This window comes from Ursus maritimus, unplaced genomic scaffold (genome assembly GCF_017311325.1).
Source record: "Ursus maritimus isolate PB19 unplaced genomic scaffold, ASM1731132v1 scaffold_25, whole genome shotgun sequence".
In the NCBI taxonomy this organism is placed as follows: domain Eukaryota; kingdom Metazoa; phylum Chordata; class Mammalia; order Carnivora; family Ursidae; genus Ursus; species Ursus maritimus.
The window spans coordinates 24,920,499-24,944,141 of NW_024425008.1; the positions used below are offsets into that span (position 1 = coordinate 24,920,499).

General features: G+C 47.3%; 1 protein-coding gene across 2 annotated transcripts in view; it reads right to left on the reverse strand.

Annotated features, from left to right (window-relative positions):
* Positions 1–519: 519 nt before the first annotated feature.
* FLVCR2 (FLVCR heme transporter 2) overlaps positions 520–23,643 on the reverse strand; it is a 51,120-nt gene continuing 27,996 nt past the window's right edge. The window contains exons 4-11 of one of the 2 annotated variants that reach the window (XM_008699506.2): positions 21,019–21,159; positions 12,554–12,621; positions 10,780–10,883; positions 7,700–7,810; positions 6,772–6,877; positions 6,519–6,630; positions 5,876–5,931; positions 520–2,215 (exon numbers count right to left, since the gene is read on the reverse strand). In XM_008699506.2, coding sequence (XP_008697728.2) covers positions 2,138–2,215; positions 5,876–5,931; positions 6,519–6,630; positions 6,772–6,877; positions 7,700–7,810; positions 10,780–10,883; positions 12,554–12,621; positions 21,019–21,159 — 776 coding nt within the window. In that variant the 3' untranslated portion in view covers positions 520–2,137. Of the gene's footprint in view, positions 2,216–5,150; positions 5,627–5,875; positions 5,932–6,518; positions 6,631–6,771; positions 6,878–7,699; positions 7,811–10,779; positions 10,884–12,553; positions 12,622–21,018; positions 21,160–23,643 lie in introns of those variants that run through there. The other variant, XM_040641635.1, reaches the window with a different exon arrangement.

A 23,643-nucleotide genomic window follows, 5' to 3' on the forward strand; every position in this document is an offset into this window, starting at 1 on the left:
CAGAATTCGTCCCTCCAGCCAAGAACTGCTAACAGACAGTGGTGCCAAAGCCACAGGCACCGTGCATTTACTAAGAAAGAAACATACAGAAAACGGATAGCAGCAGCATGTCCAAGCCACAGTGTAAGGCGAACACGCCTGGGAAGGGAGAAGCGGCAGTAGGTCGGACAGTTCAGAAGAAAAATGGTAACGCAGAAGGGCAGAGGCGAAAAGCAGGGACTCTGGCCAGGGCAGGATGGTGTGGTTGTAGGACAAACACCTCAGCCACACTGGAGGCAGAGCCAGAGACAACAGTGTGTACGCAGCCCCAGAGGCAGGCAGGCTCACGTGGGGGTGGTGGCGTGCAAGGCACCACAGAGGCTGACGTTCGCTTTTACAGCCTTGGCTTTGAAAAGTAGCCCACTGGGAGGGTCACATCTGTCAACAGGACCCACCTCTAGCCCCAGGCACCTCCCAAACCGTCTGCCCAGGCCTCAGAAATGAACAAGAATCTCAGGCCCCACCTAATGACACGGCAGACCACTTGAAGAATCTTTTATTGTCTTAAAATATCTGGTTTTACAAATAGAAAATACAAATTATGTTTTTAAAATAAAGGAATGAATAATCTGGTAAACATTCTGTTAAAAAGTTTTAAGGAGCTGAACAGTAAACACCTTTCTCCGTATCAAAAAGCAAGACATGCTTCCTCTCCACCTGTCTTCCACCTCCCATCACTCCTCCCACCAGAAGTGTGAACTTCTATTACATACAGAACATCCGGAATGTCTACACACACACGCACGCACGCACACACACATGCACACCTGGCTCCCCTCCAGCAGTGGCCCAAGCACCCTGGCCCTCCTGCCAACCCAGGCTGCCCCTAGATGCCGAGAGCAGGCAGTGGCCACAGCCAAACAGCACCATGGTCATGATCACAGCTACTCGATGCAGGAGAAATGACTAAAATGTCTTATTTTTCAGGGGACGCTACCTCAGCCCGTGAGTAGAGCCAGACAGCAGGCTGGGCAGGAAAGGAGGTCACCCTGGATTGGTTTAAAGGGAATCCCTTTAAATTCACCATATCTGTTAAAAGATGATTGCTGGAAGGGGATGGGGAGTTGAGGTGGGTGTGCGAATACAATCCCCTCCAGAGGCAGGAGACACTTAATGCAAGCTGACTCGATTCCCATTTCAAGGGCCACCTTTCCCTCTGGCCCTTTCCTCTCCTCTCTCAGAAGCCGCTGTGGATTTCTCAGGGTGGAATGAAACAAAGTTAGTTTTCAGTAAAGGTTACAGGAAGTTGGCCGGGATTTCCCTCCCCTCAGAGAAAGGAAGTGCTGAGGCCGGTGGCAGAATTTCTCAAGGCAGTGTCCACATGAAGACATCAGAGTTCACTATGACACACACACACAGAAGTCCCTGGGCAGAGATTTTATAGAAAAGAACCTTTCTGTCCCCAAGTCAAGCTACCACAGTGCCCAAATTCAGGCCTTCACAAGTGCCCTCACCCCTAGGCAGGTCGCCCTCCCTCACGCGTTTCTTCTTCGCGGCCACAGCAAAGTTTCTGCCAAGTTTATTGATGTTTGGTTTGATCAGCTCTTAGGAAAGGGTCTGGAAACAGACCCCAGCCTGAGCGCAGGAGAAGCGAGGCCGAGTCCTGATGGGTTTGTGCTGAAGTTTTCTGATGGCGCTTTCTCTCCCACAGAACATTAGCAGCCAGTGTGATGACCCCAAAATTACCCTCATCCAGAGCAGCTGCCTCTCCTTAGAACTGGGCTTCTAAGGGTCTTACGATACTAGAAAAAGTTAATATCCTGAATAAGCTTTCTTTCCGTGATAATTTTGCAGGCTCTTTCCTTGCGGGATGGAGGTGAAGGGGGAAGACGAGGTACCACCATTCTCCACCAGCTTCTCCCAACACCAGCTCCCACAGCCTACAAGGGGGAGGGGCGGGTATCAAGTGTGCCTGTGGTGGAAGGTGCCATCTTCCCCAACTAGCCCATGCAAGCTCTTGAGTGGGTTCCAGGAGGCAGAGGCACTGCCGTCCAAGCCACAAATATCCCAGCCTGTTCCCTCCAAAAGCTGCTCCAGCGCTGACGGAAGAGGTGGGGAGTGCTGTCCGCGTTCCCTGAGTCGCCACCACCTTTTTCTCTCAGAGATGCTCCTCAGACACAGTGGTGGGGGCTTTGCTGGCATTGCTCTCCTCCTCCTCCTCTTCCTCCTGGAGTTTCTGCAAGGCACAACAAGCGGGCAGCCCTCTGGGTGAGGAGGCGCAGGACCCCCCCCCCTCGGCTGAACAGCTGCCTGTCAGTGACTGTCAGCGGTGGGCAAACCAAGAGCCAGGCGCCCCGCAGCAGCCCCAGGAGCACACAAGGGAAGTAGAAAAGCAGCACCCAGCCTCTGCCGGTGTGCTCTTCAAACACACACCACACACCCCTCACAGTGTCATCAAAGCAAAGCCAGAAAGTCCAGCTCTCTGTGATGCCACAGCCACCACAAACCATCCCGCTCCGAGTGCCCCTGTCCAGGCTCCCTCTCGGGACCGAAAGAGAAGCAGAGGCCACTCTCCCTCCCCGTTCTGACAGCCTAAAACTCACGTGGACTGACCATCAAGTAGTTACCCAAAGTGCCAGCTCTGCAACTACCACAGAAATTCTGACTACCTTCCTTTGCAGGCAGCCCCCGGGATGAGGAATATTATTATAATGTGCGGGGAATGGAGGCAACAAAGAGAATTTTTATGAAGGCAGGACAAAAACTCAATGGCTAAAAATATGTATATATACTTTATGCCTAGAGAAGAAGACAACTTTGGGTCAGTCTGGCTTCGACGTGGTTGGGGAAAGACGGCCCAGGATGTGTAAAAGTCCTCTGGCTCACACTTGTTTAGGTGGGGTCTGGAATTAAGTATGGCCTGGAAATAATCCTGTGGGGCCCCTCGGTGTATGCTGTGCCTTGCGTCTTCCCTCAAGCACTCATCTATCGGTGGGAAGGCCTTGTCATGGGCGCAGCACTGCGCCATCACCACTGGAGAGCTAGAGGAACGTCCCCGGGCCCCGTGCCAACTGGACAAATGGTGCTTCTCCCCCAGGGAATATCTTGGGGCCAGTCCGTAGCAGTGGCGACAGCTGCAGAAACCCAACCTGCCCATTCTCTTGCCAGTCTGTGGCCACCAGCTCAGCCTCAGCCATGAGGAGCTTTCATTGAGGCCACCAGCAGCCTGCTTAAGTCAATCAAGCAGCCTCTCTCCTCTTGCTCACACGCACGTGCACGCCCACACACACCTGCCCCCTCCACAGCCAGCACTTTGAAATCACAACCAGAAACAGAGATTAGTGGGGGCAGAAGTACATCCACTATCTCTGGCTGAGAACTACCAACTGGAAGAAAAACGGAAACCCAAACCAAAATTTTCATGATCTAGATTAGTCACTAGCCCCAAGCTAGACGTTCCGTCTCTTTTTACCACAACTGTGTATCTCACTGATTAGAGAGAGCAGCTCTGGCCACATCTGTTGGGCACCCTGTCTTCAGCTGGCTCTAATACCGAATGTGTGTGCCAGTGGCCAGGGCTCACTGACGCTGACTGCCATGGGGTGTGTAATGGCGGGCTCCAGGGGAGGGACGCTCTGAGACAGCCCTGGCTTCCCTGGGTGTCAGCCCACCATGATTCTGAGCCTCCCATAACACTAAGCTTCCTCAGGTGCAAGTGAGGTTCAAGGACGCCTGGTGGCTTATCCAGGACATGGAGACTATGGAGTGCCATCCCCAGATTTGTCTCCTACTCCTACTCAGTGCTATTTCCCATACTCCACACAGATGACTGAGCCAACAACCCCAACCTTGATTAACAAACCGGGTCCCTGTGCACCAAGATGCGGCCACAAGGATAGTGAACCATCGGAACAACCTAAATATTACACAAGAGGAAGTGGAAATACATACATGTAGATATGAGGTGGTAGAATGTAACTGTGGAAAGGCTGTCAAACTACTGTCGAGTAAACAAGCAGGCTAGGAACCCCACCTGCACCAGGAGACCCACAGAAAACAACCCTAAACAATGGACTACAATGTTACTAGGTTATCTCCAGGTGCTAGGATTATAGGTGACCTTTTCTTTCTTCCTGTTTGCCTGTCTAGGCCAACATAAACACAGATTACAAAATAAACAGCAAAATCTCCTATCACTTGACACAATATGTCACATTCCAAATGGAAACCTTCTCATAAGAAATGTCTCCTGTTGTATTACAGGCAGCTTTCCCCCAGGCTCACTATATATTCCAAACCCTTCTGTCTCCTTGTACCTGGCCCAGGGGAAAGCCCATTTTCCATGGCGGTAATGCCAGGGTCCTCACACCAGTCTAGAGAACAGTATGTCTGCTCCAAGGCCTTCCCTGTCTCCCCCCTGCGTTTCCTGTGCGAGGCTCCGCCCTGCACATTCTACCTGCTGCCACCTGCCAACTCTAGAGTGTGAGATCAGAAGACAAATAACGAAAGCTTATCATCCATCTGCCAACCTATGTCCTTTCAATCCTAAATATACTCTTTCAGATACCATTTGTGCCTCAGAAAATTGGCAAAGTTTTTCGAAATGATAAAGCCTCAGCGTCGGCACTCCTGCACTTCTATAGCAATATAAATTGATAGTATTGTAGCACCTTTCTCAACAACAGTTCAGCAATACATATCAAGATCTTAAAAATGTGCATGACCGCTGATCCATTTCTCAAGGAAATACTGTGCTTGAGAACATACACAAAGATTCAGCTTCCAAGGTATTAATCACAATATTGTTTATAACAATGATTGCAAACAATCTTAATGTCCACAGACAGCAAGACTGTTAAATTGTCATTTATCCACGTGCATGCATTAAAACGCTGTGTAGTAATTAGGAGTATGTTATAAAATAATAATGACCTGACAAGGTGTTCACAACAAGTAAAAAAGCAGACAGAAGATTCCATTTTTGTTTAAAAAATATTTACACATCCGTATATAAATATATACAGATATATACACATACATATTATATGTAGATACAGACATATAAGTAATTGCAAAAAAACAGCATTTCATCTCTAGGTGATGATATTACAGGATGATTTTTAAATTTTGTATACTTTCCTGTAATTTTTTAGTTTTTCTACAAAGAACACCTATTACCCCTGTAATGGGTTTTAGGTGGTTTATTTGTTTTTTAAATAATATCCCACTTTTCCTCCTCAGATTTGAAATTGCTTTCATCCTGGCTCAGATTTGATACCTAACATTTTGGTTAAAATAGTCCCTAGCTGATGAAAGCAGATGGGAAACTCTCTTCTGTTCTAAATCATATTCCTAATCCTCCCCCTTCTACCACCATCAGCTCCTCCTTCCTGACTTGCCCTGTTAAAGCCTTTCTGGAAATGCACTGGCTCTAGCCCTTCCATCCCCATGGCACTGCCTAAGGGGCTGTAACATGCCAGGAGAGCCACTGCCTCGGGGCCACCACCATGATGGTCGAGGTAGGCTCCCACCTTTCGTCTCCAGCCACTGACCCCAGGCTGAAAACAGTGGAGCCAGGGTCTCAGGACTTGTCTCAGGATCCAAGGAGTGGGCGCTGCTCAGCAGACTGTGACAACAGTGACGTGCTCTGGGGACCACAGCAGGGAGGCCAGGAGAAGGGAAGGAAGCAGAAGAGTCCAAGAAAGAGCAGCACAAAAGCCATGCTGAACACCCACCCGGGAAAGTCTTGGGCGCCATGTTTATGCGAGCAGAGCTGGGCTCACGGCCTCCAGCAAACCAGTCCAGTCCGGAAGCCCCCCAGGCCCACCCATGCCGCCACATCCTCAAACAAAGCCCAGGACCCAGCTCTCAGCCCAGTAAGCTTCCACATACTCACATTCTCAGGAGCTTCTTTGTTTGCTTTCTGCCTCCGTAGATCTGCCCTAATGAACGCTGAGGTTAAGTGATTGAGAAAGAACAATAGACACAGAATTAACCAGAGACCATGAAGTTCACCCAAGAGAGGGAGCCCTCATTTTCGTAAGGGTCACAGGTATATCAGACCTACTACCGATATTCCGGGGAGATGGAGGTTCCATCCTCCAACTTGACAAAGCCTGGGGGTCACTGATGTCCCTGACAGGCAAAAGCCAATGAGGACATGGGCCTTCATTTATAGATCAGTTATACTGACCAGGGAGCTTGCACATGTTGCTCTAATCCTAACAACAACTCCCATTTTATAGATTAAGAAAGTGAGCCTTCCAGAAGCTGGTGCACTTGCCCAAGGTCAAATAGCTATGGAGGTCAGTGTCACAGTCTGGAATGCAAACAAGGGTCTTTGGGTGCCAAATCCCAGGCTTGTTCCACCAAAACATGCTACTGCCTCTCAAACACGTTTCCTAATAAGCCTTCCCCTCCGCGCCTCCACACGTGTGCCCCTGATCTGTACGATCAACCAGAGCACTGAGGTCTCAAACTGCCAACGCCTAAGCCCGTGAGCAGCCTGAGCACCATCTCGTCTTGAGGCCCCAACTCACCAGTGAGGGCTGCTCCAAGGGTGAGGAACACACAGAGAAAGATGTTCCCAGGCATGGTTCCGTAGTTGTCAATAATCTGGCCCTGGGAGATGGTGAAGATGATCCCGAATACCTGGAAAGGCACAAAGAAGACTGGAAACAAGGGCCCAGCCAACTGGCCCATGGGAGCACTGAACTGCCATGATACAATGCCTGCGGCAGCCAAGTCAAACAAGAAACAAAGAGCCACTGCTTTGGGGCCACCACCACCTACCTGGGCAGACACATTCAGGAGGCCAGACGATATGCCTTCTGATTCTGGGTATGTCAGCTCCACCGCAAACTCAAATCCCAGCGGGAGGTAGCCAGTCATGAAGAAGCTGGAAGGCCAGATCACAGAAACAAGGTGATGGAGAACTGCAAGAACAAGAAGGACAAGGAGCCCACCTCCTCCCTTAGAGCTCCTTTTCCTGTTTTGTTTCTGGTCATCAAGGCGTTCTAGACCTTTGAATAATCAGGCCATCCCCCAGGAGGCCATACCAAGGAAAGAGATACCCCTGCAGGTCAGGAACCCCCTGGAGCTCCCCTGCTTCTTGTATGTCCAGCCATCAATTACAGATAGAGTCAACATTTGCAGAAGGGATGGGGATGCCTGCAGTGTTCAGCCCTCAACTGAGCAATTCTGTGGCATGGGTCCAGAAAATTCCAGTTCTAATTTCTTACATCTATACCAAACTTCGTGCTACTTTCACACTTATTTCTCTCTCCTTGCAACAACTCTACAAGACAGGCCACTCTCATCTTCACTTACACATGAGGTACCTGAGGCTCAGAGCAGTTAGGCGATGCACCTGTCATCTAAAGGTCAGCAGCGGAACGGAGGCCAGGACCCAGACTTCCTGATTCCCAGCCCTGTGCACTTTCTCTGACCCCCCACTGTCCCAGGCAAAGCTACAAAAGGCTCTGAACATTTCCTGGCCTCCCTGAGGTCTGTGAAGGACAGACTCCATCCCAACAGCATGGAAGCCCTGGGAAGCCTTTTAAAGTGCTGCAAGTAAACAAGCCCTCTGGCCCCGATTTCCACATCTCCAGCGGTCAATCAGAAGACAGCAAAGGGATCAGGGTTGCTTCCAAGGATGTCAGCAGCTCTAGGAGCCATGGGATGCTGCTTTCCAGTCAGACAGGTCAGAGGTGAAACTTACCCCATTGTGCCCGCGGTGATGAACACTACCCACAGGTATCCCAGGTTCAAGGTCAATGTGTACACCACCATGCCCACTACCGTCATGATGTAGACCACCAGGGTTGTCTCCCTACAAGCAGAGGCAAAGAAGCTGAGTCATACACTTCCGACTATAACAGGACCATTCATCCATCCATCCATCCATCCATTCATTAATTATACAAGTATCAATCGGGCACCTGCTGTGTGTCAAGCCCTCCACTGTATGCTGGGACATCTGCTCTCACAGAACTTTCTGTCCACAGGGTTGATGGATACTGAACCAAGGATCACACAAACAGTTACTTACTTATGCTGTGGCCGTTGCTACGACAGGAAAGACCAGGACAGGATGAAGCCCTCTTGCTACATGTGTGTGTCTGACTCCTGCAGAACCCTCTCGGCAATATCAAGCTGCATCCCAAGCAAGAAGGGCACAAGCCTCTCCTTTCCTTGTCCTCCCCTCAAAAAACACGGAGCAACCTCAGCTACGGTCAGGCAGCAGGGACGCCCGGGACTACCCCGGACGCCACCTCCTGCTGCTCTGCTTTGCCCCCAGAGCCCATGGCCATGCTGGGCTGGCTTTGAGATTCTCTGCCATCTCGAAGTTCTTCCTGTTGCCACTGGCGCGGGTGCAGCACAGATTTTTCGCCAAACCTGCGCTACTCTGCTCCGGACAGCAAGTTAAGTGAGAACATTCTCCAGCCCTGAACTAAGTGCTTGACTCCCAAGCCAAAGTGAGAAAGCTCTGCCCACTCCCTGTTTTGTTCCCCTTTGCCGTCCCCTCAGAGGGACCATCAGCAACCTGACGCCTTCCGTTTGGGGTTCGCCCTGCTTGCGCCCCTCCCATTGCCCACTCATGACTCGGCTGCAGCCCCACCCCTGCACCCGGACCTGTGCTCCTCTCCCTGTCCTGCTTCTGGCCGGCGTCGGGCTCCGCACAGCCCTCTGCCCACCTGCCCGAAATGAGGACTCAGACCCTGAAAGCTGAAAGCCTTCGCTCATCTCCCCTGAAGCCAGAAACACAGTGGGGGCGCCGGCAAACGTATGCTATGGTTATATCAAACTAATCCTGCATTTATTGCATGCCAGGAATTCTGTTAAGCGCTTATTATTTCACTCAAGCCTGACAAAAGCCCTCCAAGAAACAGAGGACTATCCATAATTTTGCAAATGAGGAAACTGAGGCTCAGACCAGTTAAGTTACTTATTCAGAATCACCCATCAGGTAAAGGCAGAGCTGGGATTTGGACCCAGCGCTGGGACCTGACACCCGTGCTGCTCTTTCTACTGCTGCACACAGGACCCAATACGTGAACACACACCGACACACAGCAGGGCGGCATCTTCGGAAAAGCTCAAGGCCAGGCTCTGGAAAGGACGCCCCTCCCACTTGGGGCTTCAAAGCAGCTTTTGAGGGCAGAGGGGCTTCCTTGTCCTCCACCCTGCACCCTCATCTGGTCCCACCCACCCCACAGAAGACAACTTCATGGATACCAGTTTCTTTCACCAGCCACACAAAGTCGTCTTTTGCCATATTTGCTTAACCATAGCTTCATTTTAAACCACTGACCCATTTAGAAAAAACTATAAGTAGTCCCAGCCTCAAATAACGGGACACGACCCACCCAATGTCCAGCCTCCAAACCAAACGGGACAGATCTGGGAGCCTCAGGGAGAAGAGAATGGGCACCAAACTGCCCCATCCTTTCTCTGCCTGGGCCATAGCGCCGGGAGAAGAGCATCTCCTGCTGAAGGCAGGAGTTAGACATCAGTGACGCTAGCAAACGGTGGCGTCCACATTCTCAAGAGTGCCCTCAGCCCTTTCACTGTATTTTCTAGTTCTCAGTCATCTGGCTGCCCACATCCCAGCCCCACCACCGTACCAATCCTTCTCTTCTCCTGCCACAGAGCAAGCCCTGGGGAAAGGGACACTGCTGTTCACTGGTTTGGGGGTGGCCAGTCCTCACGGCTCTCAGGAAGCAAGCAATTGACAGATGGCAGAGGCGAGATGGCAGCCAAGCTCCACCAGCAGTCATGAAGCCAAGCCAGGCTCCACGTCTGTTCAGCCGGGCGGCCACATCCCCAGGGATGACCTCAATTGGCCTTTGTCTAGGGCAGCCAGAGTGAGACCTGGCCTGACCAGAGCTTCACAGAAGCGGGTTTGTGTGGCAGAGAACAGGTCTCCCTCTGTCCGTCGCCTCCAGACACGGGGAACTTTAGAGGCCTCAACAAAGCAGCTGCCCTGCCCCCGTGTAGGACAACCCTGGCAGCTACCCAGCATATCAGCATTAATTGAGCACCCAGTGCATGCACAGCACTGGAAAGGAGCAACAAGAAAGGAAGGATGTTGCGTGTCCATTCTCCAGAGCCTTTTCTCCGAGCCTGGCTATTGACTTGAGGCACCTGGGTGGGCTGCTTTTTACAAATGCCATTTCCCCTACTGAACTGGCATCCCTGAGGATGGGGCCCAGGAATCTATTTTTAATAAGCGTGCTGGGTTAGGTTGGCATACACTAAAATCTTAGAAAGACTGCTCAGGGCTCCTGGAAACACACTGGGCATTCAGGCCCAAAGCACATCACAGTATTTACAAAGGAGGTATAAGCAGTTGCAAGACAATACAGTGTAAGGCAGAGGAAGCAGACACCTTGGTTAACCCCTGGGGTCCAACAGGGAGCCAGGGGAATGGGGCGGGATCACTTCCTCATCACCACTCTTCGGGGTTTCCATAAACTTTCCAACTGCTGGCATTTTTCTACATTTATTTTCATTCTCCCTCATCTGCCCCTTTCGCAAGCTACATGGGGGGATGGGGACGAGTACTGTGCTAGGCCTCATGTCCTCCGTCTCTAAGCTCATCAAGATCCCCCACAGAATGGGTACTATTTCCCTCATTGTATAAATGGAGAAATTGAGGCTTAGAGAAGATAAAAGTGAATCGCTTAACCACTGAGACCCCCCAGGTGCCACACCCAAACTTTTGGAGCCGTATTGCTGAGGAATATGTCATTTCAAAACATGGGTCCCCAACTCTCAGTCCAAGAGGAGGTCACTTACTTGTAGGTTTTGGACCTATCCAGCCAGATGCCTGAGATCACAGCCCCAAGCATTCCTGCAATGACGATGGTCAGGCCGATTCTTCCAGCATTCACTTCTTCCCCCTGGGAAAACCACAGCCCCAGTGATCACCCAGCAATGGGACAAGACACCAGACAGAGCACAGTCACCAGGAGGTGAAGGGGGAGAGGCAAGTAACTCGGGCTCCATTCGAGCCAATTCTCTGAACGTACCAGGGCAAGATGGCCTTTAAGAAGCTGCCAGTGGGGCGAGACTACTAGAATAGTTGCTCCTCCCAGTCTAATATAACCCGGACGTGTGCTCATGATCCTGGATGCTGAGGTCAACCAGACTGTCCTAGACCCACTCTGAAGTAGATCTTTTAAAATTTAATCCTTACGCCAACCCTTTTATCTTATTTATCATTATCCCCATTCACAAATGGGGAGCCCAAAATATATATATCCAAATATTCTGTACTTAGGTGTTTTTTTTTTTTGAGCTATTAGTGCCAAAAGGAATGGGAAGATCACAGTTATATAATCTCATTTACTTCTCAAAATTCCCCATCATAAGGTTAGGAATCAATATTCTGCACTTTACAGATGAAAAAAAAACGAGGCACAGTGAGATGAGCCTGCTAGCCAGAGGTCGTGAGGCGTTTATTAAGCACAGAGCTACGATCTGAACTGAGACCTGTCAAACTCCAAGACTGGAACGTGCTGGCCACAGTGGCCTATCTCCTCTGCAAGTGTGAGACCCCTGTCCTTTCAAAAGGGGGCTGGGCCTGCAATTCCCAACTCCAGGACACACAGCATCCCACTCCCAGGATCCAGCCCTTGCTGCTTCTGGAAACATTAAAGAAATGCTTTCCGGGATGTCTGGGTGGCTCAGTCAGTTAAGTGTCTGCCTTCAGCTCAGGGCATGATCCCAGGGTGCTGAGAGCAAGTCCCGTATAGGGCTCCTTGCTCAGCGGGGAGCCTGCTTCTCCTTCTGCCCCTGCCCCTCCCCCTGCTCATGTGCTCTCTCTCTTCTCTCTTTTTGACAAGTAAATAAAATCTTAAAAAAAAAAAAAAAAGAAAGAAATGCTTTCAGTCGAGGAACTAAGAGTTCAAAATTAAACTCTGCCCCTACTTTACAAATTAAATCTTTCATATGTGATCTCTATGTCTATATGTTTACCTACGGTATTGCTAGGCACTATGCCATGTGCTTTACATACATAGAACATATGAATATATATATATATATAAACACACATAGTATTATTTACATTCTAATCCTAAAAAAATAATCTTTTAATAAGTAATTATGTTTCTGGGGCGCCTGGGTAGCGCAGTCATTGGGCATCTGCCTTCGGCTCAGGGCGTGATCCCGGCTTTCCGGGATCGAGTCCCACATCGGGCTCCTCCGCTGGGAGCCTGCTTCTTCCTCTCCCACTCCCCTGCTGTGTTCCCTCTCTCGCTGGCTGTCTCTCTGTCACATAAATAAATAAAATCTTTAAAAAAAAAAAAAAGTAATTATGTTTCTTTTGCAGAAAGGAGAATGAGAGTTCAGAAAGGCTAATGAGCTTGTCATACAATTTAGAGCCACCAGAGCCAGGGTTGAGATCCAGGCCTGTCTCCCTCCAAATCCCACAAGCATACCACACTGCTTAGAATGGGGCGGAGGCAAGGGTGGGAAGGGACTAGAGTTAACCGCTGCCCCAGCTCCCGCTGAGATGGACAGAAATCTCACTCCCTTCAGGTCCAGCATGCTCAGGGGACTACCTTACCGGGTAATGCAAGATCACCATGCGATTCAGCAGAGTGGACAAGGCATAAAAAGCACCAGCATTCAGACCTGAAAGAGGGAGGGAGACACACAGCATTAGGAGCAGCCGTCTGCTGGGGCCATTGCTAACTTCTCCCCCTGGCAGGTGGGGAGGTCAGAAATCCTCCTCCTCATTGCCATTATGAGCGTTGTCCTCAGAAAGTAGCCAGAAAGGCTAGTCTGCAGTTTCTGTCAAAGAAAGACTCCAAAACAACCCAAAGTAACCATTTTAACGATTTCTTAGCCCACACCACTGCCCTCTGGTCCCTTTAACCCTGCCCTGGAAACACAGGCTCTAGAAAGCATTACTCCCAGGTCAAAACGTCCTACATTCCTCTCAAGCATTGACCTATTGACCTACAGGGTCAGTAGACCTACTGGACACTTCCATCTCCTCCTGATGACCTGTTCCCTCTCCAGACTGCTCCAGGCCTCTGACCCCCAACATCACTCCTTCTGTAGGTGGTTTTTCCTTTCTGTCCCCATGCCTCCTTCAGCTTTCTTCTCGGTCCAATGTCACACAAAATCTTATATCTGAAACCAGAACCCTAAAGAGCATTGACCTGACTTTCCTAACTCATCAATTCATCCAACGAATAAACGGAGCACCTAGAATATACTGTAAGAATCCATGAGGCCATTTGTCCAAAGCTGTACAGTCAGCTAATAGCTAAGATGAAGACTGGAACGGACCCAACGGCCATGATGATGATGGTGAGGAGGACGGTGAGGAGGACGGTGAGGAGGGGGTGGCAGTGGCACATGCTTATGTACTAGACACTGTTGTAAGTACCTCACAATCCTCATAGCAACGTAGGTAACATTATCATCCCTATTTTATAAATGACAAAAAAAATGCACAGAGTTTAAAAACAAATACAGAAAGTCACTGTATAATGCTCACCAGGGGTCTTTTTAATTTTAACTAATTTTGAGGCTCACAAGAATATCCTGGCACCCTTGATATTAGATACACTTAGAAGACTAAGTAACAGGACACAGCTCACGAGCCGGGCAGCCTCAGGGGTTCCTCTTCCACGAACCCCAGAGCTATCCTCTTTGGCCCCACGGTGATGGCACAGGTGCAGAGAAATGTGGGGACGGCTACCACCCTGGTTTAACACCTCACAGGAGTCACTATTGCTTGTAGTGTCTCCACAGGCATAGCTTCAGGGGCCCCACAGAGGACAGGCCAGTGAAGAGAGTCACCAGACTCAGAGAAGCACAAAGAACGGCCTCCTACCAGACATGAAAGGTCCCCCAGTCCAGACAGTCGTTTTTCTCATATGCGATGTTGCCTAAATGCAGTTCCCTTACTCCCTTTATCAGGTTCCCAGAGGAATGAAACACAAAGTTCAGTGAAGAAGGGTTTAAAAATGCAGATTCCTGGGCTCCACCCTGGATCTACTGAATCGGATTCTTCTGGAATGGAGCTAGGGGTCTGCAATTTAAAAATAACAGCAGGTGCCTGGTGGTTCAGTCAGCTGAGCATCAGACTCTTGATTTTGGCTCAGGTCATGATCTCCGAGTCAGGAGATCCAGCCTTGTGTTGGCTCTGCACCCAGCGGGGAGTCTGCTTGCCCTTGTCCCTCCCTCTCTGCCCCTCTCCCCCACCGCTCGCTCACATACTCTTTCTCTATCTCAAATAAATAAATAGAATCTTAAAAAAAGAAAACAAAACTAGCAGGGGTGCCTGGGTGGCTTAGTCGGTTAAGAGTCCGACTCTTGATTTCAGCTCAGGTCTTGATCTGAGAGTCTTGAGTTCAAGCCATGCACCGGGCTCCATGCTGGGTGTAGAGAGAGCCCACTTAAACAACAACGACAACAACAACAACAACAACAAAAACAACCCTGGTAATTTCTTAGACTCAGTAGAGTCAGAAATAAATGACCTTAGGAATCCAGAAGATCCAAGACGAGGCCCAGGCTCCCAGGTGCTGGGGTTAACATGGTGGCAACTGGAACGGGAAGGGGCTTCAAGACCATGAGAATGACCCGTAACACACCTACTGTAGAGATGCTCAACCTGCCGCAAACCAGAATCACCTGGAATGCCTTTTACGAGCAGATTCCCAGGCCCTCACCCAGACCTTCTGAAACTGAATTTCTAGAAGAAAGGCAGGGAAATCCAGGCACACACTCAACCAAGCACCCCAGGGGATTCTCTCATCAGGCAAGCTTGGGAAACACTGACCCCAGTGTTACCCCAGATCCTATCTCTGGGTTCTGGATACTCTGTGTTCATTCCCCTTGTGTCCTTCCTGAACTTGTAGTAAACCCTCATTTTAAAGGGCCAGCCTCACCTCAGCAAAGCTCCAGGGAATCACAAGGATATTACGCCTACTCTCAAGCAGGATCTGAAAGGGGGCACAATCACCCTCCCTAAACCTATGGGGGGTGGGCAGTAGTAAAGCCCTTGAGAGCCCCAAGGGAAGGTGATAATCTTCCAGTGTTGGGCTCTGAGTTTGGATGCCCAACACGGGAAGATTATTCAGAAGCATAGCTGAAGGCAAGGCTGGGGGGTAACATGGAAAAGTATTCCCTTTGAGGACATTCTTTAGAAGAGGAGCTTTTCAACAACTTTTTTCAACATGGTAATTGTTGCGCCATTGATGATAAGGCAGTAGAGGAGGCCATGTGAAAGCCAGGCCTAGGGACTCAAGGAGAAGGTAGCCAAAGACAGGTTATTCTCTTACCGCCCCCCCCCCTCTGCTGATACACATCCTAAGACCCGCCCTGCCCCCCAGACTCTGGCAGACCTGTGGAGAATCTGGTTCCAGCCCTGGGTCTTCCTGCATTGCCAAACCTGGAGAAGGGAGGCGGGGGGGTATTTTACTAGAGGAAGAGGTGGTTTTTTATTCTTGCGATATTTCAGCAACATCAAACACAAACCCCATCTCTGCCCCCTCCCCTCTAAGTTGGGTTGCCAGACTTAGGAGAAAAAACAACAATAACACATTCAGTTACATTTGAATTTCAGGGAATCATTTTTCAGCATAAATATGCCCCAAATACTCCATGGGACATGTTTATGCTGAAAAGAATGTACTGTTTACCTGAAATGCAAATTTCAGCTGGATAGCCCTTATTTTATCTCTCAAACCTACCTCTAAGGGTATGACTAGAAGCCTACAAGAAAAAGCCCCTGGAATTCCTCCAAAGCCCTCACCAGGCTCTGCTCTGGGCAGCTGACTCAGCAGCTTCGAGAAGCACTTAGAAAACCACTACAAAGACAGTACTGGCCATCCCGCCAGCTACATGGGAGCTACTCCCTACTTGGTGAAATCCAGCTCAAACCAACAAAAGAATAGTAGGAAATCAAGTTTACCGACGCAACAGTGATGTGGATTCATGCAGCATCTAATTGCAATTGCTTTAAAAGCTTCCATTTCCACTCAGAGCACTCCAACGGGAAGCAAATTTGATTCTTATTTTCTGAGATTCCTTAGTTCATGGGCACAGGATGGGTGAAGGAGGTACACTCAGTAATTGGCAGAGCTGACTTCAAAACTCAGACTTCTTATTCCGTATGTGCCAACTCTGAATCCACCACTCCAGCATTCAAGGCTCTTACTCCAAGACATGTTCACCCATGTCCAGCAAATGTGCCCGTGAAATGCTCGATTCAAGCCTCATGCTCTTAAGTGTATATAATTCAGAGGAAAATATGAACATCATACGTACAATATAAAAAGTATGAACCATTTCCTTCTTCAAAGTCCAACCTGAAACTACAGGAAGGGTGAGGGACATTCTGGAGAGCTTCAAAGCATGTAGCTGAATTTATAGAGGGTTTTGTTTTGTTTGTAATTTGGAGCAAAGATTTAATTTGGAAGAGAGAAGTGATTCTTAGGTGGACTGAGTCCCAAACACTGACTTTACATGACCTCTAAGCCTTAGAGAGACACTAAAGTCAAGACCCCATTGTTTCCAAATCCCAAAGATGGCTGGTTATTATAAGTTGATCCCACTTCAAAAACCCCGGAACTCTATATCTGGACTTTAGGAGAAGGCATCCCCCAGGTCTGGAGGATTGAATCTGAAGAAGGACATTCTCCCCTAGGTAGACCCAAAGACGACTCAGACAAGTGGGGCTAAAAGAGATCTGTCTCTGTCTCTAAGATGTTCCTTTCTCCATAGGGAGGCAAAAATGGCATGGTGATTAGGAAGATGGGCTTTGGCATCAGACAGACAGAAGTTTAAATCCAAGCTCTGTTGCTTGCTAGCTGTCTAGTTGTGGGCAAGGAACTAAATAGAGCCTCAGCTTCCTCATACAAAATGGAATGGAGTTAAGAACCTATGTCATGGGTTTGTTTTGAAGATTAAATGTGATAATCCATGTAAAGCACTTAACATAATGCCTGACACACAGTAATGGCTCAATAAAATTCTTTCCAAATCTATGATTAAACCTAAAAATCATTTCCTTGTTGATCAAGAGCTTTGTCACCAAGTCCAAATATCTATCATGGAAAAAGGCTTGCAGTTTTCTGACTATAATAAAATATATGCAAACATCCAGATTAGTGTAACTCTCTCTCACTGGAATAATCCCAGGTCTTTGAGGGAAAAAAATTAATAAATTCTATCTGTACAATGGAGTCAAATGCTCCTAGAGCCTCAGAAGTGAATTGTTTTTCTGGCTAGCTCTATCCCAATTTAAATGACAGTTGACTTCCACCCTTTCTTTCCTCACCTTCTGGGACTCCCATTATGCATATGTTGGTTTCCTTGATGGTTTCCCACAGGTCTCAGGGGCTCTGCTCATTTTTCTTCATTCTTTATTCTTTCTGTTTCTCAGACAGGATAATTTCATTTGATCTATCTTCAAGTTCACTGATTCTTTCTGCTGCCAGCTCAAATCTGATTTTGAGCCCTCCGGTGAGTTTTTCATTTTAGTTAGTGTATTTTCAGTTTCAGAATTTTGATTTGGTTCTTTTTTATTCCTGTCTTTATCAATATTCTCTATTTGGTAAGACATTATTCTCCATCTTTTTTTTTTTCATTCTTTAGGCATGGTTTCTTTAATTCTTTGAACATATTTATATTATTGATTTACAATCTTTATTATGTCCAACATCTGGGCTTCCCCAGGAATGATTTCTATTAAGTGCATTTTTTCTTTGCATATGAGTCATACTTTCCAATTTCTTTGCATGTCTCATAATCTTTTGGTAAAGCTGGACATTCTAAATACCATGTCAACTCTGGAAATGAGATTCTCCTCCCTCCCCAGGATTTGTGGCTGTTGCTGCTGTTTGGTTAGGGACTTTCCTGGAATAATTTTGTAAAGTTTGTATTCTTTGTCATGTGCAGAGACCGAAGTACGTGCTCCAACAGTTTAGTGGTGAGGTAATGATTACACAGAGATTTCCTTAAATACCTTAAATCAGTAAGTCTCCACCTTTGCCAAGCATCCCCTCTGCGTGGGGTTTGGTGCTCTCCTTCATGCTCCAGCAGGCAGGTGTCAACTCTGCCTTAGCCTTCACTTCCTCCTCACGTAGAGCCTCAAGGTCAGCCAGAGGTGAGAGTTTAGGGCTTTCTCAGGTCTTTCCTGGTCATGTACATGTGGACTTCCAGATTCCTAAGACTATGTCAGAACTTTCCAAAGCCCCTACGACCACCTCAGCCTCTAGATTTTTGTTTCAAGATTTTTGGCTATCTTCCTATTTACCCCAACTGTTATTACTACCTTATGCAGCTACAATGCTAACTGTGATTGTTTTCAACAAATGCCCTGGAAATAGTGCTTTTCTCACAGAGCAAGCTCTGAGTCAGGTTAAATAAAAGCAAGTCCTCTGAATGGGGCTCTTCTAGGGAACTGTCAGATATCAAATAATGACCTAGGAATGGGGTTTTTGGGGGAGCTCCAAAATTGTTTTTGCCCCATCAAGTGGCTGTGAGGCTGCTGATTCTCACAACTACCATGGCTGCTAGGCTGCTGGTTGTCAAGGCTACCACCGAGGCTGGAAGACGCGGATAGGACTAGGGCAAGTTAAAACACAAAGCTCACTGTTCTTGCCATTATTCAGCCATTTTTTTTCTTGAATTAATGTCCCTTGGATTGTTGTAAATCTTTGTTTAAGAGTTCTGAAAATTTGATTTTGACAATGTTTGCCAGTGTACTTGTTGCTTTATGGAAGAACAAATTATCCAAGGTCCTCACTCCACCATTCCAGAAGTGCTTCCCTATTTACTTCCTGTGTTATCATTTAACCAAATAGATGAATGTCCAGAAGTACAATATTAAAAACACTCTGCCAAATTAAAGACCATATAAGCAACCAGCCATGCAAGAGGGGAAGAGGAAGAGTTGCTTTGCTCCCCCACCTCTAAACTGGGATCATCGCCCAGTTATCACCACTATCATCATTCTCATCCATAGAAAATATTTATTAAGCACTCATCTGCCCTAGAATACCAAAGTAGGGTCTCAAATACCCTGATGACAGATGCAATAAGATTTATGGTGTTCAAAGGTCAATGTACTTGAGATGTTTAACTCCACGGAAAGTGAAAGTTCTTGGAGCCTTGAGTCAGACTCCTGGGTCTGAAAGTGATCCCAAAGGTCATGTGGCTTTACTACCCATCTATATAACCTGATATTCTCCACTGTATCCCCACCAAGGGGTTGGTCCCACCTACACTTGACTGCCTCCCACTGATGTGCAACTCACATAACTTTTTTACTTGTAGTTCTTAAGTATTGGAAAGTCTGTCTTTATATTGTGGGTGAAGGCAGAGACATGCTCAGAACTGAAAAGCTGAAGAGGATGAGAAATGGAGACCTGAGACCTTGAAGACTAATCTGCTCATCCAGCACTTTGCCAGGTGAGAGATCACTTATTTTTGTGAATGCCTGAAAAATAGGCGTGCCCCTCTCCTGTGGAAGATACTACCTAGTGCCTGAGCAGATAAACACTCTAATTTAGATAAAGAGCATGATAAGCCTAACATGAAACTCTGACACAATTCTAGAAAGGGGTATAGGCATTAATCGTGCAGGCTTTGGAGTTAGATAAACCTGTATTTGAATCCTGGCTCTGCCAATTCAAAGCTGTGTCTTCCTGAGCTAGTTACTTGGCCCGTCTTGAGTTTCAGTTTTCTCATCTGTTAAACAGGGATAACTATGGTACCTACCTCACATGGGTGTGATGAGAGTTAAATCAATAAAATCATACATGAAAAGCCTTGGCACATAGTAAATGCTGTTATAAAGTACAAGGTTTGTGAGCCTACAGAAAACAAGGTTATAGCCAACTGGGGTTTCACTCAGCATAAATTATGTCAAACCAACTTCGTCTCTTTTTTTCTTATGGTTACTAAGCATGTTACACAACTATCGACTCTTGATTTTAAACAAACTAACTAGTAGGGGCACCTGGGTGGCTCAGCTGGTTGAGCGTCTGACTCGGTTTCAGCTTGGGTTGTTATGTGGGGGTCATGGAATCGAGTCCCATGTCAGGCTCCATGCTCAGCAGGGAGTCTGCTTCCCCTCTCCCTCTCCCTCTGCTCTTCCCCCTATTCGTGTACCTTCTCTCTCTTTCTCTCTCTCTCTCCCTCTCTAAAATAAATAAAATCTTTAAAAAAAATTTTTAATGCATATTCAAATGCATCTTACCAAAAGCCAAAAAAGTGAAATGAAAGAGGGATATTGTCTTACATTCACGTAAAAAAGGAGTCAATGTTACAAAATGACTGGCTGATTGGCTGATTGTGGTTTATGCACTCATTCATTCATTCATTCATTCATCCATTCACTAAATAACTGTTAGAGTGTCCACTCCAGGTTGGCCACTGCTGAGGAACTATAAAGATGAAAAGCCATAAATTCCTGCTCTTAGGACGTTCACAGTTTAGGGGGGAAGACAGACCTGGAAATTTTTTTTTTAATGGTAAGTGTTAAGATGTACCAGGAACAGGGCATCTGGGTGGCACAGCGGTTAAGTGTCTGCCTTCGGCTCAGGGCGTGATCCCGGCGTTCTGGGATCGAGCCCCATATCAGGCTCTTCCACTAGGAGCCTGCTTCTTCCTCTCCCACTCCCCCTGCTTGTGTTCCCTCTCTCGCTGGCTGTCTCTATCTCTGTCAAATAAATAAATAAAATCTTTAAAAAAAAAAAAAAAAGATGTACCAGGAACAGCATAATAAAAGAGGTAAAGGTCACCTTTATAGCAGTGATACTTAGATGAGACTTGGAGGCTCAGCCAGCATTTGTCAGACAACTTGACGTGGGAAGGAATGGTTTTCTAGGTGAACTTTACAGAACATGCAAAGGCCCTGAGGCACAGCTGACTCTTCTGGTTGACCCTGAGCTACGGCTTTATATACACATTTGGGATTTGGAAAGAGTAAGACACACAGACACATCAGGCCTTTTGTCTCACATTCCCAATTTACACACACTCCCAGACACACGTGCACCTTACCATAGGTGATGACAAGCAGCACAAAGTTGAGGTTTTTGAAGAGCCGGACAATGGAACTTAAGTACGAAGCATCAGGGGACGCCAAGGCATAGCTCAGGGATTGGGCCCTGCTGGGGGGATGTTTAGGCTTCTCCCTGAATACTGAAAGGAAAGAAACAGAGAGATCACCCCTGCAGAGCTGACACAGAGACAAGAGCTGGCTCCCTCAGCTGAGAAAAAGTTAAGACTCAAAAAGGAAATATTAATTCTTCAATCAAATCCTTCAACCCCTCCTTTCTTGAAGCTGTTTCTCACCACCTGTCGCTGAGTGAGCGGTCCTTTAATTACTTTTTCTTCATGGCCTCTGGATGGCTGCACTCCCTGGGCCTCCCAGACAGCAGCCAAGGATCAAGGAGTTTCATAATAATTCAGTATATAACACACCGCAGAGCACTGAAAATAATATAATAGTAATACATGGATCGAAAGGAAATGAGCACTGAGGCTTTGGGATTAGGGAGCCCAGTGAATGTCTTAACACCAGAGCTCCTCCCGAGGGGGAAGGGACTGTGTTGTCCATGCTTAGCAGAGAGCCTGGCACATGGCAGCCAGGGAATAGTTCCTGAATAAGTGAAAAGATCTTCTACTGAAAAAACCTCAAGTCCATTCCTAGTTTGTCAAAGTCTGAGTCTAATGTCTGCCTCATGAAGAGACAAGAGAATTAACACATACCCCTGAAGGAGTGGTCACTGTGTTATGAAGGACTGGGGAGGGACAGTGGGAACACCATGCATTTTATATTCGATTTTCAGCATAGCTGGTACAATCAAGTTGACAGCATTGATCGCTGCTCAGTTTCTGGGGGCAGATAAGTGTAACCAGTTGGTTAGCTAAATTGGCCCCCCGCTGGGTCCAGGCAAGCTCCATGTAGCCTTCTCCACACGCCATGAGAACGCCCTTGAAAGGTCGGTAGACTGTCTCCAGTTAGAGGAAGTTCTGGAAATGAGGTTTACTCTCTTGAAGATCAAAGGGGCCCCCCACCCAGAAATCCTTCCAGCCCTAACTTCAGAGCCCTGCTTCTTCCTTCTCCAGAAATAGTTCCGGATTACTTCCTGCCGTTGGAAACCATTCATCCATCGTCTTGCCCTTTCACCTCCCCTTGCAACAGGGGAAAGAAAGCAAGGCTAGAGGTTACTTCTCTCTGGTTTGTTCAAGGGCCTGGCCACCACAAACCAGAATTCAGATCAGTTTTTTCAGTTGTTTACTCAATTAGCCACTCTCTGGCTTGATAATAAAATGTCAAAATGTAGAAATGTCTTACCTTTGGGATTTCAAATGCAAAGAACCACGCCCTCATCTGCTACAAACACAAACATTTGAAACCGGGCACATGACAAGTTGAAACTTAAGGTCTGGTTGAGTAAGAGGGTCCCTGGGCAGACCGTTCTTTCCTGCGGCCATCCATAGCCCCACAGCTTCTCCCCTTCCCAGAAACAGCAAGTCCTCTGCCCCACATATCCTGCCAGCTTCGAAAAGCCATCAGACTTTTCTCATCTTGGACCCCGGGGGAAAGAATGCCTCAGTGAGAACAGCGGAATGAGGTGCACGATCATAAATAAAACTGTTCTGACTCTGGAGGTGAGGATGGCAGGGAAGAATGAGACCTTTACCACGTGAGGTGGAATGTTAGGAATAAAGCTGGTTAAACTTTAAAGAAGAATGACTAACTGAAAATGAAAAAGCTTCTACTATGCTGTTTCTGAATTCATCATAGCACATGTACTATCGCTCAGATGATAAAAGAGGATATAAAAATACAATAACCAATATCTCCATGATCAAACGTATATGCACGTAAAATTAATACTAGTTATCTGAGGTTGGTGGTTGGGATTAACTGGTACAGTCTAAATTAATGGTTATTTCTTTTTATTTTAATTATTTATTTATTTATTTAAGTAACCTCTATTCCCAACATGGGGCTCGAACTCATGACCCTGAGATCAAGAGTCACATGCTCTACCAATTGAGCCAGCCAGGCACCCTGGTTATTCTTTTCTTTATGCTTTTTCATATTTTCCAGATTTTTCCATGATGAGCATAATTTTTTTTTAAAAGCCTCAAAAAATGTGGTCCCCAGGTATTCTCAGATGAATCTGTAAGAGTATCAGTGTTTGTGGGTCAATTCTGTTTTATTTTGTTTTGTTCCAGAAATTTAGAGTATCGAGTTAGACAGGGTTCGGCAATCTCTGTCACTTACTAGCTATCTAATCTCAAATAATTTACTTAACTCCCCTTAAGTCTTGTTTTCCTCTTTGTTAAATGGGATTGATGATGGTGTCTTCACTCAAGATTCAAGGAGATCAGGCATGCCTAGCACAGTGCCTGTGACATAGACCATAAGCACTCAGTGGGGTTTCATCATGGGGATCAACAGCCTGCCCATTAATTCTGGTGAGGTTTTTTGGGGGAACTGGTTAATTACAATTAAGTTTTTACTGAGCAGCTAACAAGGTACACAAGACCAGCTAGCACAGTATTGGCTAAGACATTTGAAGACCACTGGAAGCCTGGCCTCCAGTTTCTATAAATGTCCTTGGTATTCTAAGGCCATGTTCACAAGGTCCCCACCCAAGTCGGCAGAGC